At 39.7% G+C, this 23,968-nt stretch overlaps 1 protein-coding gene across 1 annotated transcript; it reads left to right on the forward strand.

The window, feature by feature from the left end:
* Nucleotides 1–16,228: 16,228 nt before the first annotated feature.
* Nucleotides 16,229–17,224, forward strand: NEUROD4 (neuronal differentiation 4; the record flags this gene model as incomplete). The annotated part of the gene is made up of 1 exon (XM_079774538.1): nt 16,229–17,224. The coding sequence occupies one exon, from the start codon at nt 16,229–16,231 to the stop codon at nt 17,222–17,224; it is 996 nt and encodes a 331-aa protein (XP_079630664.1).
* Between the last annotated feature and the right edge of the window lie 6,744 nt (nt 17,225–23,968).

Consider the following 23,968-nt stretch of genomic DNA (forward strand, 5'->3'; position numbering starts at 1 on the left):
AAACAGCTCCCACCCTTAAAGCTGGATTTGAGCATCTCCCTTCTGGATTCAGCTGGGGAAGGTGGGAGGTGGGGGCTGAATGTCAGGAGGCTGAGCCTGGGGATATTTTTTCATGGGGTCTCCGGATGGGGTAGAGAGAGATTCTGTGTTTGTCTTTGCTTTTCAACCTCTCCTCCCTCACCGTACTTTTCCCAATTCTCGTTTAATCGTCTTTTATTTATAAAGCCCCCACCTACAGTACCTCTATATCCCTCTAACTCCCTTCATCATGATCTTTCTCAGTCTGGGGGAGGCATGGTAGTCTTTCCCCTTTAATAGTGGAGTAAACTAATGTGAACGTGGAAGAACTAATGTTCCAAAGTCGAGAATGGGCAAGTTTGGAACTTCACTGTAGAGTGTGAGTGGGGTGGCCATACAATGTACGTTAGGTCGGGATATTTTTACAAGTGAAAGCGGCTCTCAAAATAATTAGCAGGCATTAATCGATCTACAACAGGTGTAAATCAGAACTTATGAATATGAATAAATTGGCATGTAACCTATAGTTGTGTATTGTCTCTGTGTACACACTCATTTGTTAGGGGGAGGGGAGGGGTGAGATATGGGATATTAATTTGTTTCATGTTTATTAAAATTTTATCCTCCAAGTGCTGAAGAATGAAAGAATAGAATAATAATCCAAATAAATAAAAGGGACATAACAAAAAGCAGGCTTTCAAAATATAGCATTAATTTCCTGGCTGTGTGATCTTGGGCAAGTTACTGTTCTTTCTGTTTTGCTTGCTGGTATATCCCCAGGGCATAGCACACATACAAATCAGTCAAATATTTATTGCATGCATGAATTCATGGACCTCATTCTTTTCATCTGTTAAAAAAGTGATAATAATGGCACCCATGCCAAAGAGTTGTTGCGGCAATGAAATGAAGTGATGTAGGTAAAGCTCTCAATTCAATATAAAAATTCAAAAAATGCTGGCTGTGTTTCTAAAGGAGATGATTTATGCAGACTATTGATGTAACAACTGTGTGGTATAGACACGTTGCCAACATAGGTTTCCTCTTCTATCTCATCCTTTCCCCCACACTAAAATTTTGGTATCTTAAAATACCCACCTTTGAATCCCAAAGGGCCAGTGTAGCTTCAATTCTCTGCCTTCCCAGCTCATATCAGGAGCTAGAAATAAAGTAGTTCTAGCTGAGAGGATGGGGGAGCAGGGAGAAGGGAAAATTGTCTGAGAAGTGCAATTAGACCCTTGTGGTTGAAAAATTATTTGTTGTAGAAGTAGAAAATGGGAGTTTGGGAACTGGGTTATATAGATGATTCTTAAATTCTATTGGTATTTTGTTCCAATTAGTGGCAGAAAAGGGAACACCCCACCTGGAAGGTAACTCTCTGGCTGGAGAACAGCTAGCTCCCACAAAGAAGTCATTTCAACACTCTGCTTGACTCAAATACTAAAAAGTTTTATGTTTTATTTTCAGAAGAAGGGTTATTCTTTCTGTTCTGAATTCATGAAGTACTGTCTTAGAGCCTGAGATCTGGGGTAGGGCTCAGGGAGGGCCAGGTGAGTGTGGAGTATCTCTCCTACTGTAGGAGCTTCTGGGGACCAAGAAGCTACCATCTTCTTGTATTGCACTACCAGTTGTAGCGGTAAAAGTCTCCCCTGTAATCACGTCTCAGGCAAGTGTATTGTGAGCAAAACATGATTCTCTTGAAGATATCCTGGACAATGGGGAACCAAATGAGGATGTCATGCTGTCTGCTGCTTCAGGTTGAGACACCAGAAATGACTGTTAGTCATTTTACTTTCAGTATCCCTCCTAAAGCATCTGAGGAATAGAATTAAATTGTAGAGTTAACTATCATTTACCAGTACTTGCTTTAGGAATATTGAGTAGTGGAGGGAGACTATTTGTATACAAATTCCAGCACCATCACTTAGTATACCATCACTTTCTTTTCCTTTTTAATAGTATTTTAAAATATATTTTAAAAATTGATTACAGAGAGGAAGAAAGAGGGAGAGAAAGATAGAAACATCAATGATGAGAGAGAATCATTGATTGGCTGCCTTCTACAAGCCCCTCACTGGGGATCTAGCCTGCAACTCAGGCATATGCCCTGACCAGGAATAGAATCATGACTTCCTGATTCATAGGTTGATGTGCAACCACTGAGCCACGTCAGCTGGGCTACACCATCATTTTCTGTGTGGCCTTGGGCAAGTGATTTAAACTCTGCATTTGATCAATTTTTCTGTGAAACAGATAATCCTATATAATAATCCTATATAATAAAAGGGTAATATGCAAACTGACCCTAATGACCCAGGAATGACTGGTCGCTATGACACGCACTGACCACCAGGGGGCAGATGCTCAACTCAGGAGCAGCTCCCTGGTGGTCAGTGTGCTTCCACAGCGGGAGCACTGCTCAGCCAGAAGCTGGCTCATGGCTGGCCAGTGCAGTGGTGGCGGGAGCCTCTCCCACCTCTGCGGCAGAGCTAAGGATGTCCGACTTCCAGCTTAGGCCTGCTCCCCCTTAGGCTGTTAGTCAGACATCCCCTGAGGGCTCCCAGGCTGCCAGAGGGATGTCTGACTGCCAGCTTAGGCCTGATCTCCCGGGGAGCGGGCATAAACCAGCAGGTGGACATCCGCCTAGGGGTCCTGCACTGCGAGAAGGGCACAAGCTGGGCTGAGGGACCCACCCCCAAGTGCATGAATTTTCATGCACTGGGCCTCTAGTAATAATAATAATAACAACCTTCTACCTTATAAGGCTGCTGTAATGATGAAATAAATTATACATGCAAAGCAGTTAAAATAGCATCTAACTTATGGCAAGTGTTCTATAAAGATTAGCCATAATTATTAGAGATAGTAATTAGTTTCTTCTCATTGGTTTTTCACCTCACTCAATTGATGAATGTTTATGAGACATTTGATTGGAGCCCTGGCCTAATGGAGCAGACCACTGAGAGCTGCCATGGATGCTAGGAGGGACTGCCTCCACATAGTATAGTGTCCTCTTGGAGAATTGAGCTTCGGCTGTGACCTGACAGTGCCAAACACAGGGCTCTGCTGGTCCTCTCAGAAGACTTAATTTTATTCATCTCTTTATCCTAATTTTTTTTCCAGTGGTATTAATGCTGAATTCTTAGGAAATCTCTATTGCCCTCCACCAGATATTTCACAGGGCCCACGAATCACATGATGGAAGCTTTTTTAAAAATTAAATTTATTGGGGTCACATTGGTCAGCATGATCATATAGGTTTCAGGTGTGGGTTTCCATGTTACAAGATCTGTATATTAGACCATGTGTCCATCACCCAAAGTCAAATCTTCTCCTGTCACCATAAACTGAAGCTTCTTAAATTCAACCTAAAGTTTGCTCCTAAGACCCAGTAAATGCTTCTGGGACTGAGAGTGTGAGGGCAGAGCTGGTGGTAGCGGGTGCAGTGATCTTTTCATGGAATAGTTATACTGTCAACCCCAGTGTTTGGACTTGGGGGGCTACCAGATCCTTCCTGAGAATATTTGGCTATGAGTGGGGAATGGGATTTTTAAAAAAGCATATTTTAATATCAATTTTATTTTTATAAGTTACTAGAGGCCTGGTGCACAAAATTCGTGCACAGGTGTGTGTGTCCCTCAGCCCAGCCTGCACCCTGTCCAATCTGGGACCCCTCAACGGGCAGTCGAACATCCCTCTCACAATCCAGGACTGCTGGCCTCCAACGGCTCCCCTGCCTCCCTTTCTGATTGCCCCTAACCATTTCTGCCTGCCAGCCTGATCACCCCCTAACTGCTCCCCTGCCAGCCCGATTGCCCCTAACTGCCCTCCCCTGCTGGCCTGGTCACCCCCAACTGCCCTCCCCTGCCAGCCTCATTGCCCCTAACTGCTTTCCCCTGCTGGTCTGGTCCCCCTTCCCCCAACTGCCCTCCCTTGCAGGCCTGGTCTCCCCCAACTGCCCTCCCCTGCAGGCCTGGTCACCCCTAACTGCACTCCCCTGCCAGCCTCATTGCCCCTAACTGTTTTCCCCTGCTGGTCTGGTCCCCCCCAACTGCCCTCCTCTGAAGGCCTGGTCCCCCCCAACTGCTCTCCCCTCCAGGCTTGGGTCCCTCCCAACTGCCCTTCCCTGCAGGCTTGATCGCCCCCAACTGCCCTCCCTTACAGGCCTGGTCCCTCCCATCTGCCCTCCCCTGCTGGCCTGATCGCCCACAACTGCCCTCCCCTGCTGGTCATCTTGTATCCACATGGGGGCAGCCATATTGTGTGTTGGAGTGACAGTCAATTTGCATATTACTCTTTTATTAGATAGGATAGAGGCCTGGTGCACCAGTGGGGGCTGTCTGGTTTGCCCTGAAGGGTGTCCTGGATCCAGGTGGGGGTTCCCTTGGGGAGTGGGGCGGCCTGGGTGAGGGGCCTGTGGTGGTTTGCAGGCCGGCCACACCCCCAGACAACCCAAGCGGAGGCCCTGGTATCTGGGATTTATTTATCTTCTATAATTGAAACTTTGTAGTCTTGCGCGGAGGCCAGGGCAGGCCAGGGCGGGGGAAGCTTGGCTTCCTCCATTGCCGGGGGCAACCCAAGCTTCCTGCTTGCTCCAGCTCCATGGCCGCCGCCATCTTGGTTGGGTTAATTTGCATACCCTCTCCTGATTGGCTGATGGGCGTGGCTTGTGGGTGTAACGGAGGTAAGGTCAATTTGTATGTTTCTCTTTTATTAGATAGGATATATGAATACATTATTCATATATAAAAGAAGACAATTTTGCTTCTATGGAAAGCAAAACAATCTCCTTTGATAACTATCCAAATCTCAATCTACTTAATCTCAATAGTGAGATATCCTGAGAAAAAGACTCATTGTTATTAGTTTGTGTTTGTGAATAATATAACTATTATTTAATACCTGCATTTTAACAATTAAATATATCATATTGAACATATATTTATAAAAACTGTTTTACATTTCTCCCCATAATATGTTAATACATTGAATATATATTTTATTTATATTTATTTATTTATTATTATTATTATTATTTCATCTTCACCAAAGGATCGGTTTTTATTGATTTGAGAGAGAGAGAGAGAAACGTCAATGTGAGAAACATTGATCAGTTGTTTACTTCACACACTCTGACTAGGAATCAATCTGAAATCTAGGAATGTGCCCTGACCGGGAATTGAACCTGAAACCTTTTGGTGTATGGGACAACACTCCAACCAGCTGAGCCACTAGGCCAGGGCTAAAGTATATTTCTTATTAATATATATAGACCAACTCACTGAAAATTAAATAGTATTCTATTGTTTAGCTAAGCCACCGGTTACCTAATATGTAATATAATGTACTTTTTCACTATTAAAAACAATACTGCAATGAACATCTCTGCTTCATACATGGCTACTTGAGCACATGTAGCTATGTTAGAAAGACACAGAGAAGTAGTTTTTGAATTATACATTTATATGGTTTGTTTTTCTGCCTTTGCCACTATACTGAACATTGATTAGGAATGAGTAATCTCAATGAGCTTGGTATTTCCAGAATCTTGCAGTGCCTAGGGCTGCACATATGCCTAATACACATGAGCTAGATAAATGAATATAGTGTGATCATTACTCTAAAAAATAAATGCTTGTATTGAGAAACACAGATAGAACTGCTATAAGAAAAATCCTGATATTATTATTTTTCTTGATTTCTAAAGGGTAAAAGATTTAAATGTTTAAGACAAAATACCAATAATAACCACCATTTATTGAGCATTTGCTGAAAGCCAGAATCTATACTAAGTAGTTTACATACCTTATCTCATATTTAATGAAATATATACTACTCAGAGCAAGTTTAATATATTCCTCAGAGCAAGTTTTTTGCCTTCAATTTGCAGATGAAGAAACTGAGGCTCAGAGAGAAAAATAACTGGTCTGAAGTTGCATTTTTAGTAATAAATAGCCATGTTAGGATTTAATGGGATCTTAGGGGACTTTGCTCTTAGAAATTGGGGTTACTGAGTGCAGAGAATGATGTTGGAGGCAGAGGGCCAGAGCTTTCAAAGGTGCAGAAGTTTCCCAAAGAGTTTTCACAAAAGCAGGTAGTTTTTTGGTAGCTGGAATGAGTCACTCTTCATGCCCTATGAATACCCAAACGCCCATGCGCTGAATAAGTGAGGCGGAAGAAGGTTGAGTCAAGTGTCCTTCCCAAAAGAGACCAGAAATCTGAGTGGAAAGAAGGCACTCAAGTCTACTACCTGATTTCTAGACCCACTTTTGTCACTAACCTGGTGCGTTTTCTTATTCACACCTGGGGACTCAGACTGCAAACTTTTGAATGGGCTAGTGTTAGTCTCAAAAGGGGATTGTGACATTTAACTATGACATCATAACTAAATGTTAGAGCCAGAAAGAACCAGAGAGATCATAATCTAACCTGATCACTGACTGCTGCTGTGAGACAGCCTAGATCACTCCTCATGGCCACACATGGGTTTGGAGCTTTTTGCTCCAAACCACATCTCAAAGTTTTGTAAAAGAATGGAGACTGTAGTTGTAAGGGAGGGTTATTGAATTTCCCAGGCTGTTCAGACACTCAGCTGACCACTCTGTTTTACTCCAATTTTTATTCAGAACAGATTCATGTCACAAATCACTTTGTCTCAATCTGTTTCCCAATCATTTTGACCCTGCATCATTTCCCTCCTGGAGCACGGAGATTCTAGAGGTTATGGACTGTGCCTCCTTTACCTTCTGTCCGGTCTCTACCCCACCCCAACCTCATGCTAACCCTTGGAGAGCAGCCTTAGGATCTGCGCACGGTTACCCTGAATATGGGCAGTTCAAACCCTCACTTTCTGGAAGTTCACAGCCCTCCTTTCCAGAGTCCCTGATTTATGGCTCTGGACTCCATTTGTTGGTGGTATTGGTTTTAATTCAGCAAAAGCTAGCTGTCTCCCGAGGGAAGGCGAGACGGGACATCTGGGGATCGTTAACAACAGGGTCCGTGGCTTGCAGCTTAGCACCCTGGGGCCTAATGTCAGGCATCGGTCCCAGGTCTTCAGTGTCTGCTCCAAGAAGGCAGTTTCTAGCCCCCTTAGGGGCCCACAGGCCTGTTTCCTTTGGGGGTCGGGATTACGGGGAATACTAATTAATTCATTAGTGGGGTTGATGGATTATCAAGCTGTCTCCAGGCAGAGGGCCTGGGGGGGTGGGGAACAGATTGCTGCCCATAAATCTGCCTGTTGCCTCCCTTCTCGCTGCTTCAATGGCTCCCGGGCTAAGGGCCGGCAACTGAGCGCTGGTTACATTTTCTCCACCCAGCAGATGGTTCTAACAGGTTAGCTCAGAGCTTTACAAAAAGCCGCACAGAAAGAAGGAAAGGCTGGATGGAGATTGGCCCTCTGGCCCAGGGACCATGTGGGGGGAGGAGAATGAATGTAAATGCCCTGCATTCAGTCCCCGCCCCCTTTCTCTGCTGACTGCACACTTGCCTCCTGCCTCTTCCTGCTCTTCAAGTTGAATAGCCAACTAGGAGCTGTCATGACGGAGACTGGTGAAATAGGCTCCATCCCTCCCTCTCCAAAAGGCAGCTTGTCAAGAAAATTCAGTGCCCTCCTCAGCTCCCTCCCAAGGCTGCACGCGCAGGCACACACACATACACACAGTTGGACATGTTTTGAGAGCTAATCCTATTGTGTCCAGTCCCTTACATCTGTCAGAGAAGGCAAGGAGCCCCACAGAATGTTCTGTCCTTACCCTTATCTTTGTCCCAATATGTTCACCGTTCTGCTAATCCACTACTCCTTCCGGCCCTTTGAACAGTTCACAGGCAGAAGACCAACAGCACCAGCATCATTAATTGCCAAATATCAATGGAGGTGGCTTTGAAGACACAGAGCAGGGGATCAATCCATTCTATATGTGCTCAATGCAGCTCTAACCCAACTATCGATTACCCCACAAGTAAATTTCCTCTGTCTGAAGAGTGAATTCTAATTTGGTTTTCAGAAATCCACCATTCCTAGCTTGTGTTTCTTAATTACTCTGAACATAAAGTTTATTTTGATGAGCATATATTTGCTGAATAGGAAATATTTTTTTGTAAGAACTTAAAGATTTGCTGAAGATGAATATCTTCCTATGAAAACTGAAAAAAAGTGTTAATTTTTACTTTCATGTCTGCTGTGAAGGAAAAGAGTTATATGACACCTATATCAGAATTTTTAAAAAATTAAGTATTGCAAACCTAAGGTATTTCTTTTAGCTTTATTGGCAGTAAAACTACTTTTTGTTTTACTTTTGTTTAAAAGGCATATTTGCAACTTCTCGTCTCTATTAGGCACATGTGCCGGTTACACTGGTTGAACAAGTGACTTCCAAAAAAGCCTGGGGAATTCCTTTCAAGTCAATTTAAAAGGAGTTTGAGTTTTGACTCAGAAGTCAATCTTACAACTGCTGGAAAAAACTTAAGTGATCAGATAATTTTACAGATGTGAAAACTGATGCTGGGAATAAATTACTAAAAATCATTCAGCCAATTGCATAATCCAAGTGTGCTTTTCTTTCTTCTTGGAATCACTCAAAGAGAACAAAATCCTTTTTTTCTAAAAACAAACTCACAACCATTTGTTTGATCTTGGTCAAGTTTTACATAAGCTAGTAGTCTGATCTGACAATCTCTAAAACAAACTCTCTGGCATAAGCATATCCATGTACTTTCTTTAAACCTTTCCAGATGTAATTTTCTTTTTCTCTTCTAGCAACACAACCTTACTTCATAATATGGCAGGACTTTTAGGTATGATGTGACTCCTCTTTTATTTCAGCTTCCTTATCACTTAGGAGGGCTTTTTCTATCTGAATGCTTCATGATATATTTTTGAAAAGCAATAGTGGATGCCAGTTTGTAATTCAAGCAGCTAATCATTCTTAAAATGAAAGATTTTATTCGGTCGCCTTTTGTTTTTATAAATGTTAAACAAACAGAAAAGTTGAAAGACTAGTACAATGAATATAGATATGGCTTTGTCTATTTTCATTGAATAAAATAAAAGGGTTTTAAATGGGAGGAATTTGGCATGTTGAAACGAAGGGAGAAGGAGTTACTTCTTTCTTCTACTTTTAGAATTCTAAAGTTTTATATCCAAAGACATGGATCCAAATGTGTAAGCCAATGATGCTGTGTTCTGGGCATGCATCTTTCTCACTTTTGCACTCTTCAGACGTGGACCAGAGTTTTTACTCACCCTTCTTAGCTCTCTCTCCAATTCCCTTTCCCCATTCTGCCCACATTGTGCCTTTCCCATTTCTAACCTTTTTAAGCACAAAGATTTCCAGTCCTCTTTTTTTTTTTTTTTTTTTAACCTCAACTTCAGCAACTCTCCTCCCATATTCCTCTTCTACCAACCTCTATCCCCATTTAAACAAACGAACATACAAACAGCTCCGCGGGGACCTAGCCAGAGGAGTCCTTGACAGTAGGTGTGTCTTTCGGCTGGGGAAGGGGAGGAGTTAGACAGCGGGCACAATCCCCCTCCCTGGTCAGCTGGGATGGCAATCAAAACTGTTGTAACTGGAAGACTGCAGCCAGAGCGCAGGAGCTGCCCAGGGGCTGTGGTCCTGAAAGCTCCAGTCCGGGAACTGACCAGGGAGAGGAGGTACTGAAGACCGACTAAACCTGCTGCAGCGGGAGCATCAGCCCCAAGAACTCCAAGGAAGGAGTAAAACAATTAGCAGCCAGAGAAACCAGACCTGGTGGCACTCCTAAGAGGCAGTGTCCGGGTTTAACATGGATCGATAAAAGCACCTCCTTCTCCTATGACCTGGATGGTCAGAGAAACTTGGCTTCTCTGAGTCTCCTCCAGGGCACAGATTGACAGAGTTCGCGCCAGGCACTACGACTGCCAAAGGTGAGCCAGCAGCTGGGGTGGGAGGGGACGAATGAAGTTTCTGTGGGATGTTTTGCAGGCCTAGAAGAGCAGTTGAGCTAAGGTAAGTCTCTTCTGGATTAAGTGAGGAGAGAGTGGAATTTAGGAAACTTGAATAGAGAAACAAAGAGTCAGAACACTTAGGAACAAATATTAAACTTTTTAGCAACTTCACCATTTCCCATAGTACCTGTCACCCAAAGTGAAACTCAGATACTCTCAATATTTTTTTATAGCACAGATTGCAAATCATCCACCCCACTCGTCATCCCCCATCCCTTTTATAAATGTAGAAAAAGATGTCCAAAATATTTAATTGCTTCTTCCAGGTGGCTCAGCAAGTGGGTTTAAAGAACTGCCCCAATCTGCCTCCCTGCCCACAGCATTTTAGAGCTCTGAAAGGAGTGGACGGGGAGGGAGAGGAAGGGGGAAGAAAACAGAATATGGAATGAGAAAAGATGCTGGAAAGCCAGGAGGATATTCTCACCATGGTCTCCATTTGGTCTGCTAAAAATCCTTAATTGGAATAGAGCCAGGGAAACTTCCTTTCTCTCCGCTCTTTCAGATGGGGAATCAGAAGGGAAAGACTTTTCACATCTATTTCTGCCTTCTCCAAGCCTCTATCCCCTCTCACATGTCATTTGCTCACTCCAAATATATGTATTCAGAAAAGTTCTAATAAATGTAAATTGCCTCCCTCATTTTTTGACAGAGGGATCAGAAATGAAATACTGAAGAACATGAAGGGAAAACTGAAGGATTGACTAACTTTTGTTTGCAAAGTTCACCCTTAGGATCTAAGGCTATGAAAACTGAAGTATGACATGGCTATGCTGGATAAGAAGTGTGTGTGTGTGTGTGTGTGTGTGTGTGAGAGAGAGAGAGAGAGAGAGAGAGAGAGAGAGAGAGAGAGAAAGAGAGTATCCGGGTATTTACCAAGGGTATAAGAGATTGTACAGGAAGAGCACAGGACAGCCCACTCGCTGATTTCAGACACTGCACCTTGTGAGCACCCTGGTCTCCATTCTGCCTTTTCAGCGCAAACTCTGAGCAAGGCACTTTATCTGGTCCTTAGATTCCTTAGAAATTGGGCTGAATATTCCCATTCCTGTTGTATTTAGGATTTAGTCATCAGATCAGGTGGTGAAGAGAGTACAACCAGCCTTTAAGAGGAAAGACATTGTCTAATCACCATAGACACACATGCAAGCACTCCTTACCCACTTATTCATCCATTGAAACTTCTCCACAGCAAATAAAAATTAGTAAAAGTGTCGGGCAAACTCCAGGACAGCTCCACATAGTAGTAATGTATGAATGACTTCAGCCCCAATAATGAAAGAATTGGGTAGTTACAATCATTGGCTAAGCAAACATTTTGCTAGAACTGGTTAAAAAATGAAAAAAAAAGTAGGAGAAAATTTTGAGTATGAGAAAATTGGCTAAAACTAAAATTTCATGAAAGAATCCCAAAGAAAGGGGAATTTTTTTTGTTATACTGTGTAAATATGTAAGGAAATCTAAATTTCAAGATCAAAGTCTAAAATGGACTTTATAGGGTCAGAATGTGTTTGGGGGTCAGGGGGGCTGTATTCTGCCTCCAGAGCTAGTATTCACTGATTTTTGTCATACTGGAATCTCCTTCATGTATATTTTGAAAGCTAATTTATTTTCTAGGAATTATGAAAATGTAAAGTGGTGTATCACAATACTTGTGAAATAGTGCTATAGGTTTTTCCATATAGCTTCTGTATAACAATTGTCAACCCTTACATTTGCACAATAACTTTACAAAGTACTTGTGCTTGCATTGTCTTCTTACTTTTTATCAAAGCTTTTAAATGAGATATGACAGATAAAAATCATATTCAATTCCATGATTCTTTCTTAAATCCTCACCTGAGGATATATTTTTATTGATTTGGAGAGGGAGAGAGAGAGAGAGAGAGAGAGAGAGAGAGAGAGAGAGAGAGAGAGAGAGAGAAGAGAGAGAAAGAGAGAGAGAGAGACACTGACCAGGGATTGAATGGGAAACCCAGGTATGGGCACTGTCCATGAATCAAACTTGCAACCTTTTGGTGTATAGGAAGATGCTCCAGCCAACTGAGCCACCTGGTCAGTGCTCAGGCTACTTTTAATACACCCCTGACTTGGTTCATTAACAAACTAACCATCATAGTAAAATTAGGTACCAGGTCTGGAGAAAACGAAGTTGGTTTTCTTGATCAAAACTCAGAACTGCATCACACACATTTTCAACTCTTCACCCTAAAAACTAGATATTTGTCCCCCCTCATCCCTGCTTATCTTTTGATGCATTAAAGATATTTAGGTGGAAAAGGTCAAAGAATTTAATCTTTGAGGAGTGTTGTCTTTCAGTTTTATTGGAGAGACACTTCACTTTTCTCCTCAGAGTCCTGCCATTGATTCTGGTAGGAAAGTCATATCCCCATTATTGTTTAATCAAAGACAAAATGAAAAATGTACCAGTGCTAATGGTTATCTGTATTCCACCAGAAACTTTATGAACTTGAAAATTCATGTGATTGAGTAGGAATGTCCGGCCAACTGCTGCCTCCCAATTATAAACCAGAATGAAAAAAGCTTCCTTCCTTCTTGAATGTGGTGGAAGAGTTGTAGCCAATCCAGCAGAGGCAGCCTCTTGAAGCAGAATAGGAGCTCTGATACTTAGTTTCAGTAGGAGTTTGAATATCAGGGACTTTTTTTGAAATGGGAGTTGAGGTGAAGTGGAATTTTGTTGCCACGTAATCAAATTAAGCACAGATCATAATTATACCAATTTTTGTCTATGTGGCTAGAAAAACTCATGGCGAACTTTAGGAAAAATGATAGCTAACACATGGCATTTATGATGGCTGGCACTATTCAAAGTCTAGCTCATTTTATGCTCACAATAACCCCATAAGGTAGGACTATTATTATTCTCATTTTAAAGAGGAGACTGAAGCATAAAGAGGTTATGAGTCACATATCTAGTAAGTAATTAAGCTGAAATTTGAACTCAGGTCATCTGACTCCAGAAGCTGTGCTGTCCAGTCACATTGGGCAAAAGGACGGGGTATTGGGCTGTTGTCAGATAATCTTCTGAGCCAATCAGAAGAAGCACAGTAGTTAATACACTCTACTTTTCCTATTCACCTCTGAGAAACCATTTTTATTTTTGAATAAGCAAATATATGTGAATGGATTAAATAAGAAAGCCCAAGAATAAGCACAAGATAAATATGATAATGTTTTTATAGCATTTAAAGTTTACAAAATTCTTTTTCATATTTTTGTTTGTTCTCAAGAATAATACAAAAATATATCTTATCACCATTTTATTAAAGAGGAAATAGAAGATCAGAGCTTATACAATGTGTTTGAGATCAATAACCAGGAATTAGAAGAGCTGGGATTAGAGTGTGTGCTTTTCCAGCTTCCATGATTTTGAAACTACACTATGTACACATGGGGTTCTCTTAGAGCTAATGGACCAGTACCTATGGGAAAAGATAAAGTTAGACTGGAGTCATCTATATCTTTCCCATGATTAGTAAGAGAATAAAGATGAAACTTGGTTGCCCTTTTAATTGTTTAGCCAAAGTCAGTTGGTTCTTTTCTGTCATACCTGCTGACAATCTGACTTGAGAGCAGCTCTTTGACTCTTACAGAAACCATCAACTTATGGTTAAAGGCAAAAGGTAGTCTCCTCTCTTCTCCTGGCTCTACTACTTGATGGGGGTGAGGATTGACAGAATTTGGCTAGCATACAGAGGCAGGGAAGTGAGGATGATAACAAAGGTCAAATCCAGAGGCTAGGATGGGGTTCGGTTTCAGGGGCAATTCAGTAGACTCTCCTCTCTTGCATCTTTCTTCTCTTCCTTCCTTCTCACCTCTCCATGCGTTTAAGTATGTCTCAGTGGTAATGGCAATGATGAAGAAGACATGAGAGAAAGAGAAGGAAGAGAAAAAGGAAGCCAAGAGTAAGAGAAGGAGGGGAAATAAATGGATGAAAGCAGCAAGAAAAAATTTTGGAAGAGGAAGGAATCCTGGAATATGGGAGCTGAAAGGCACTGTAGAGAACACCTAAATTAGCCTCTGGTTGGTTGATGGCTACTTCCTGGGGACTTAGCTCTACTGATTCACATCTGAAGTCAAAGTAACTTTCTTTCTTCCTGTAGTTGTGGTGGAAAAAGAAAGAAACAAAAACATAAAACCTAGGTTTTGGAATCAGAACTGGTTTTATGTCCCACTCTACCAGCTCTATGTCTTTGCATTGCCATCACTGAATCTACCTGACCACAGTGACGTTGACTATAAAATGAGCATAGTAATCCCTATTTTCCTCAAAGGTTTGCTAAAAGGCTATGCAAATGTAATTATAATTACATGTGGAACATTAGGTTTCCCAAACCCACTCCATCCTCACTGACCTCAGAGTGCACCTGCCGTTGAAAGGTCTGTGTTACTTTAACAGAAAGTTAATTAGATCCTTCATCCTCTCTCTGCGTAGCTGCCCGAGTTAGAAGTGCAGCTCAGCACACAAGCTCTATTATCCATATTAAAAGGGGGATTTTCTTACTTGGCCTGGGCAGCCAGTTGACCAATAGGTCCCAACGTGTGTTTTCAATAAAGCTGCTTACTCAGAAAGCCTTATTAAGTGAGTAAGTCAAGCTGACATGATTTCCGAGCTGATTAACATGAAACCTAGGCTGTTTTTTCTATGTAGTGACATTAATTATTTATAGGAGGTAAATGAGGTTACAAGGAAAACAAGCTCAGATTACCAGAAACAAATCAAATAATATATTTATATTTTTAAAAGCTATGTACTAATCCCTGCATTCATTGATTTGAGGCTCAAGCTTCAAAGATAAAAACATTTATTATGCTCTCCTCTTTCTGATATATGGAGGTGATTCAGAGTTTTGTATTTCAAAGACTGGCTGGTAAACTGGGGTGACCCAATGGAGCTTATCAGAGACTTTTATTTGGTAAATTATCCACCTAGAAATTGCTCAACAAATCTCAAAATAATTCAGATTTTTCCAGAACTGAATATAAAATGTTTACTAAACCACCAGTCTTTTCAGGTTTACAAATGTGTTCAATTTGTAAATTTTTCATAGAAAATTCTGATTAAGCACTATCTGTTAAGTGAATTAAAGCAGTCAGGTTATTTCTGTGTTTGTCTGAAATATGCCTCATGTTTTCAGTAACTATGTTCTGTTAAATTTAGCATTTGTTCTAGATTTTTCATTTTTAATGAAGTATTATTATAGTGGTTGCATTAAAAATAATCTTAAATAGGTTTGGGAGAGCTCTGGTTTGTTCTAGCTGCTTCAATATCCTTTTCTGATGGCGTGCGATGCATGTGCAATGGGAAGAGTTCTCACTCTAGCATATTGGAAAATTTCCCTGATCCGTCTACACCATGCCACTAACACCTCTAATACCACTAATACTAGATGGACCATAACATGCTTGCTGAAAAACAAAGTGCTCTTCTGGTGATGGGGAGAGAACCATTACATGGTCATGTGGCATACTAGCCAGTTGTGGCATGGCTCTCTCCTAGGAGATGCTTGAAAGAACAGCTGGCAGAGTCAGAGGAAATATTGGGATGTTACAGGCTAGAGATATGTGTTATGTCTCTAAATAAAGGATATGTGAATATTATATATTCATACAAAGTAGTCTGAGTAATCTCACTATAGTTTTTCATTCATCTTATGGTGTAAATATGCAACAGTTTGCTTACTTTATTGTTTGATATGCTTTTAAAATTTTGCAATAATTATAATTATTATGTACACACTCAATACTTATAATTACTTTAGCATCCTTTTTTCACTTACAGAAGTTTCTCTATTTGGACAATAACTTATATGCCTACTATATCTATTTCCCTTTATGAGCTGAATTCTGGGAAGAAAAAAATATTCTTTGATTGGTTTACCAATTATTTTTGCCTAAAATATCCAGGAGATAAAAATCCCGAGAATAAAAAGACTTAGACATTGACACTATAATAAATAATCAAGTCAATTTTCTTTTTCTATAGTTTATTTTCTTATTATGCCACAGGGAAATGAGTGTCCTGGGCATTTATTTGAGTCTTATATTAGTTACTTAGAATCAAGGACGTGGACTAGATCATTGTAAGTTGAATCCCAATACAAATAGTGTTCTTTATATCCAAGGTATAAAAACATGTTTAGTTTTAAATCAAATCAAATATCCAGAGGCACTAAACTTTCCTGTTTTTTCTTCCAGGATCGAGAAATGGCAAAAACGTATGTGAAACCCAAGGAGATGACAGAGTTGGTCAACACACCATCTTGGATGGACAAAGGTCTGGGTTCTCAGAATGAGATGAAGGAGGAGGAGAGAAGACCAGCTGCTTATGGGATGCTTGGAAGCTTAGCTGAAGAACATGACAGTATTGAGGAAGAAGAAGAGGAGGAAGAGGATGGGGAGAAGCCTAAGAGAAGAGGTCCCAAGAAAAAGAAGATGACAAAAGCTCGCCTGGAGAGGTTCAAGGCTCGAAGAGTCAAGGCCAATGCTAGAGAACGGACCCGGATGCATGGCCTGAATGATGCCCTGGACAACCTGAGGAGAGTCATGCCATGTTACTCTAAGACCCAAAAGCTTTCCAAGATAGAAACTCTTAGACTGGCTAGGAACTATATTTGGGCTTTGTCTGAGGTCCTGGAAACTGGCCAAACACCGGAAGGGAAGGGTTTTGTGGAGATGCTTTGTAGAGGGCTCTCTCAGCCCACAAGCAATCTGGTGGCTGGATGCCTCCAACTGAGTCCTCAGTCTGTTCTCCTGGAGAAGCATGAAGAGAAATCTCCTGTTTGTGACTCTGCCATTTCTGTCCACAACTTCAACTACCAGTCTCCCGGGCTCCCCAGCCCTCCTTATGGTCATATGGAAACACATCTTATTAATCTCAAACCCCCAGTGTTCAAGAGTTTGGGAGAATCATCCTTTGGGAATCATCCACCTGACTGCAGTACACCACCTTATGAGGGCCCACTCACTCCACCCCTGAGTATCAGTGGGAACTTCTCCTTGAAGCAAGATGGCTCCCCTGATCTGGATAAATCCTACAGCTTCATGCCACATTACCCCTCTGCAAGTCTCAGCTCAGGGCATGTGCATGCAACTCCCTTTCAGGCTGGTACCCTTCGCTATGATATTCCCATAGATATGTCCTATGACTCCTACCCCCACCATGGCATTGGGGCTCAACTCAATACAATCTTCACTGAGTAGAGCAGTAAGATCAGAATTTCAGAGGGTGATGTGGAGATGCTTTCCATAATTCAAACGGTTGAGCTGAAGATTCAATGACCTTAAAGGAACCCGTTAGACATATATCAAATACATTAATGCCAGTCCATTTAGGCCCTCCTACATCTGTCACTCTCTATTCTCATCAACTTCTCAAAATGTATTGATTTCTTTATTTAGGGTCCTCAAGAGAAATTATTTGATTGTTTACAATCATGGGGAAATAGAACAGAAGCCCTAGGTCCTATTTTGGTGGGGCCAATAACTTATTGGATGATCTATGCCAATTCATTTTCCATTTCTGGACTCTTTTTACTTACTGGTAAAATCAAGAAATTGTTCTAAATCTAGATGATTTCTAAAGTCATTGGCAGTTCTGAAATTCTTTAACTTTGGTGACCACTTTTATAAACTTCTTGAAACTAAAAGGACAGAGGAATGGTAGGAAATGGACACTATCTGTCAATGATCAAACGGAGTTGCCAAAGGAGCACCAGGTGCATGACTCTTGGGGAATTAATGATTGGACTTCTTTGCATCTAGAAATAGCCTCCGGAGGCTAAAATTCTAAGTTGGTTGTCACCGTGAATAACAAAGCATGTTCTTGTTGGGTTGAAAGCTGAACATAACTTCCTTGATGCTTGATAACATTCCAAAGGCACTTTTATTACTACTAGAGATAGGGCAATAGAGTCACTAAAACCTCAGATTCCTATGACAAATGGGACTTAGCGAAGTCATCTAGACCATTTCATGGCATCCATACCAGAGGGCTCTGGAAATTCTGATGAAGCTCAGGGCCTGTTATTGGCATAAGCTAACAACACAGGTCACATTCAAGAGCAATAAATCGGCTATTGGCTATACTAAATATAGCTATATAATAGTTCTCAGACTCTCTTTAACCCACATCTGCCCATAGGGAAACCACTAGATTTTTTTTTTTTTTTTTGCAAGATGAGTTTTTTTGTTGTTGTTAAAGAAAACATGTTTAAAATCACGGACCTCTGTCCACACCAATATCATATTTTCTAGAAGCACAAGCACCAATGAATTTATTGACCAAACTTGAATTTTTTCCAACATATATATAATTTGGTGTCTCCTCCCACACTAATTGTTACCTCTTCCTCACTTCTAAAATAAAATATATTATTACATATTGTAGATAACATTTAGAGTAATCAGACTTAAGGATGCAGACATTAAATCCAAGGTCAGGGAATGCTTTCACCAATCTATGTCTTCATCACAAGTTTATCCCAATTCACAGGATGTTTATTTTTCTTTGTATAACTCTTTTTTCCTGTATATCAGCACTATTTTGTCAAATGTATCTTTTTTTCAGAGAATCGTGATCTGAGAAATGTTACTGTCCTGGTCAATCTGCCAGGAAAATTATTTAAAATAAACCAAAAGCAGATCACATTCTTTTTTCTGCCAGAGAGGATGTGCTTAGGGTGTATGGCACACAATTAGGGCCAAAGAATAAAAGTGGTAAGGCAGACTAGCATGTCATTTTCTACAGCTTAGCCATCCCCTAAAACCTGCCAAGCTACCTGCGTGTCTTGCCTTTTTTACCCTCTTATTTATTATCTCCTTGCAGTCTAAGTTATTTTCTTTCCATTTTGCTTGCAGCATCAACCCTGCTGGATTTTACATGCTTGGTTGGTAAATCCATGTGAACGCATCCAAAGCCATTCTGTGTGTTTTGAGTCTGTATTGGCACTTATCTTCGTAAGAGGTAGTGGGGGCTCTATCCTTGAAGCAGGAATTTTATGGCATTTAAATCTGTAGATAATGAATGTTGTCTGAGTTATTTATTAGATATTATTTATTTAATTTATTTCTCCCTTCCTTTCCTGCAAATTCCTTAGGTTCCATACATGTGCTTGCAAAATCTCCCTAAGGCTTCATTTGGAAAGTAGCTCATAACTTTGCTGGGAATTCCTGAGTCTGGGATGAGAGAAAACGGAGGAAGTTAGTGCAGAATTACCTGCAGTGATTAAAAAAAAAAAGCAGCAATAATTTGAATGGCTATGCAAGTTGATATTTTTAGATTTTTTTCTTCACTCTATGACGAGGCAGTTATTTTTGGTGGATCAGTTGTTTGTATTTTGGGGTGTATGGTTCTAATGAAACAGATGTCCCTGGAATTGTTCAGAGGGACTTTATAATTGAATGAAAATTTGGGAATGTAGTATGGTTGTGAAGAGCCTACTCTCCAACCCAGGGTGGTCTCATTCAGATAAAGCAAAGTAATTGTTTAAAATTTTTGTAAAAAAAAAAAAAGAGATTGTTTTCCCTTCCTTTTTTTTCTAGCAGAAATAAAGCTTGTGAGTCTTATTAGACATTGTGTTGTGTTGTCAGTCATCAAAGTTTTTCTTCACTGTCTTCTATTTTTTGGATTCTGAGTCCTGTGAGGAGCCAGCGGAGCACAGGCTGGCCTGTCAAGAGAATATGCACATTCCAGATTTTGACTGATCTTGCCAGAAGATTTGAAAGATCTAAACTAATTAGATAGCTAGAAGCCTAGAAGGATCAATTTCTGCCACTCAAACAATCAACTATACAATCTGCAGTTGAGAAAAACACATCTTCCCCTTTAAAGAAATCTAGGGCTATGGGCAATCCAAGCCATCAAACCACAGAGAGGTGGACCACAGAAAGAGAGAATATCATCCAAAATTTAGGTGATCATACTAACTTTTAAAAAATGATGAAGTATGTTTTTTGACAACTGCTTCTTTTTTTTGTCATTTGATTCCATTTATTCTTTTTTCCCCTTTTTTTATTGTTTAAAGTACAACTGCTTCTTAACACCTCTTCTCTTGATAATTTTCTTTCAGTTTTCTTCAGCTAAAACTTTCCAGGGTCCCTTTTTACATGCATAAAATGCTGATGATAAAGAAATAACAATGCTGTTAATATAAAATAAAGTTTAATAAAACAGTTGGTTAATCAAGAGAGATATTTGGTTTAAAATATTTAAGAAACAAAAAATATAGAATGAACCATTCTCCCATCCCTATCTTCCATCTGCTCAGTACCCACTTTCCAACTAGAAACCACGTTTTAACTTTTAGTTTATTAGTTTCCAAAGAACTTTTATGCATATATAAAAATATTAGGTACAAATATTAGGTATAAATATTAAGTTACATTACCCTCTCCTTTTTCCTTCAATCAATGGTAGTATAATATAACACAGTTCTGCATATTTTTATTTATTTCAACCATATCTTGGCCATATTTTCATATGTCTTAAAAAGTTTCATAACTCTTTATTATAGCTGGTTAACATTCCATGTTAAAATACCATAATTTATGAAATTAAGTTACATAATTTAGATTTTTCCAGTTATTGATAACACTGAATGAATAATCATGTGCACATGTCATTTGACACTTAAGGGAATCTTTACTTTGCAAAGGATATTCTAGAGGGTTAAAGATAAACTGACAGATAAAACAATCAGATTGAGCATTTATTGGATACTATGAACTATCACATGTGATTTATGTGTATTCATTCATTCAATCCTAAAACCATCCCTATAAAGGAGACTGTTATTATTCTCATTTTTCAAATTGGGAAGTTAAGGTGTAGAGCAACCTGTTCAGGCTCACGTTGTTAGCAAATGATGGAGGCAGGATTTGAAGTAATTGGTTTATTCAAAAGGTTTAAAATGATTCTCCGTGGTTGTTTGCCTGGTAGATAAATATGATGTCATATCTGCAAAAGGCCGGAGCTGGTGGAAGTGGAAATACTTTTTGACACCCTTCAAATTGTCCTTTACATATGACCCTGTTGCCTTCATGATCCAGGCTGCCCACACGAACCTGAGAGAAGACTCTTGGCAAAATCTCAACATCCTATTGTGTGTTGCCTAGGTAGACTACGTGGATATAGGCCAGGCCACAGACCAGTATTTTGCTGCTTGCAAGTGTTCATCTTTCAGAAGGCTTGGCTCCCTTTCACTGCTGTCATCTCACATATCTTTAGAGTTTTGAAAAAAAAGTTTTAACAGGGAACTATAGTCATGAAAATAATTTTTTTTTTACTAATATAAGAGCATCCTATCATCAAGATTATTTTTTTTCTATTTATAAAACTTTGGATTATAGCTTGGTGCTTTAATTACAATCATTGGCTTTAGGACATCAAATAAATGATATTTTAGTTATGTAACTTCTTGGTTAAATAACCTTCGCTAAATTGATTAACCCTGAAAAGCCTCAGTTCCCCCAATTTAAAATGGCAATAATAGCAATGGTTTCCTCGTAAGATTATTATAATTAATTAATGGAGATAATACATCTAAAGGTGGTAATTATTACCATTCATGTTACTATTTATTATTCTTTGATTACATTCATGTTAACTTTTATCTTTGCCTCCAATATATGTCTGGGGGAGTGTTGATGATGATGGCAGCAGGTTGAGGGAGTCCCTGGAGTTTTTTAGTTAAGAGGATTGAGTCAGACAGACTTGGGTTGGAAGCTAACTGGCTGAGCAGTCCTTGCATATCTCTATGTTTCAGTTTTCTTCTGTATAAAAAGGGCATAAAAATTCCACCAAATCCATGGGGTTGACAGGAGAATTAAAAGGGTTGATAGCCCTAACTGGCTTGGCTCAGTGGATAGAGTGTTGGCCTGTGGATGAAAGGGTCCAGGGTTTGATTCCGGGTATGCAGGAAGTAGCCAATTAGTGATTGTCTCCCATCATTGATGTTTCTCTCTCCCTCTGCCTTCCTCTCTGAAATTAATAAAAATATTTTTTAAAAAAATGGATGATAATGCCAGGGAAGAGTTATCTCAGATTCTGGCATAGCGGCAATTTACCATTATTATTGTTATTATTGGGATTAGATGGGAACAGATGAGGAAATGGAGAACAAAAGAGCAGAGCAGATCCTTTGAATTTATTTAGTAAATCATTGACGGAGCCAACATCAAAATCAGAGTCTTTTGACCAGCACACCAAACATCAGAATATGCTATTTTCTAACGCATCGCAGCAACATCTTAAACAGAACTCCTCAAATTTCCTGAATTTGGGAAATAGGAAACACTGTATTCTTATTTTTTTAGAAATTGGTAGAGAGCTGAAAGGAGCCCCGGTGGTAGCTTTTTGCTGTCACCTGGCCCAAGACTATGTAGAAAAAGAATATTATTATCTCCCAAATGTATGGTATTATAGAGTTCATTTCAATTCCATTTTACAAATAATTATTGAGCCTTTTCCATGGGCCAGGCCCTGAGCCAAGAGTTGGGAATGTAGAAATGAATATATAACCATGCTTTGTAGGTTTATAGTCAGGCAGATTATAAGTTAATAAAGCATTTTTATACAGTTATCATTCAATATTGATAGAAATATGAGACAAGTATTTCAAGTATGGATACCATTTGACAGAGGAGGAAACTGATACTCAAGATTAGCTAGGTCAAGCAATTAGCTAGAAGTTGTCAGAGATTATCTGATTATAATGCTATTTTATTTGTTTTAGATAAGTAAAGACCTACTTTATTTGTGGTTAAGTAAAACACATTTTCTAGATGATGTTAATAGATTATTCTGACAATTCTATATAAGTTACTGGTTAAATAAACTCAGTTAAATTAATTAACCCCTCAATTAATTTTTGCTTTGCTAAAATTAATTACTACAAATATTAAATAAAGCAAAAAAATTGTGGTCAAGGTTAGGTGCAGATGCATAGTAACCAGGGAGATAGTTGATTATAAAAATCAAAGGAATCCTATCATGGCTGTCATAATACACATGAAAATAAAAGTGTTCCTTCAATACCTTGTATGTGTGTAAGTAGATTAACACACTAAATGTGAACTGAAGAAAATTTTAGAAAACAATAGCTAAAAACTCAAGGAAAGGAAGAGGCAATTGCTGTTTGTTGGATATACACACCAGGTATAAGTTGCAAAGTCAAATTTTCAATACTGAATCAATATTCAAAATAAGCTATTGAAGGAGGTTTCAGATATTGTAGACACTTATGTAAATGTGTGTAAATAAATATGAGAACATGTCAAGTCATGTAATGTCTCTGACTGTCTGTTTTATCATCTTTAAAATGAGATGCTTATGTGGAATACTACATGGCCATAAAAAAGAAGGAAATGTTACCTTTTGCAACAGCATGGATGGATTTGGAGATTATTATGCTAAGTGAAATAAGCCTGTGAGTCAGAGAAAGACAAATACCATATGATCTCACTTACATGTGGAATCTAATGAACAAAATAAACTGACCAACAAAATAGAAACACAAGCATGGATACATGGCACAGCCAGACAGTTGTCAGAGAGGTGGGGGAGGGGAGGACTAGATGAAAGAAGGTGAAGGGATTAGTTAAAGTACATATATGCATAACACATAGACAACAGAGGGAGGTGGAGAGGGGACTGGGTGAAGGTAGGCAAAGGGGGGTGGGGATGGGGACATCTGTAATAGTGTCAACAATAAAAATAAAGTAAAACAAGTGAGCTGACTGTGCCATTAGACATCTGAATTTTTTATAATTTTAATATTTCTATAGTTCCATGAGCAGCTAATGTCTATTTTCTTTGAATGACTCACGTATTTTAGAAAAAAAAGAAGAGTGAATAATGATTGAGTAAAATCTAATAGGTTAAAAAAAGGACTAATAAGTCATTCAAATCAAGGTGGTGCTGGGGCATCTTGCAGGGTTTTATAATTA

The sequence above is a fragment of the Cnephaeus nilssonii genome (genome assembly GCF_951640355.1).
Source record: "Cnephaeus nilssonii genome assembly, chromosome: 6".
Taxonomy (NCBI): domain Eukaryota; kingdom Metazoa; phylum Chordata; class Mammalia; order Chiroptera; family Vespertilionidae; genus Cnephaeus; species Cnephaeus nilssonii.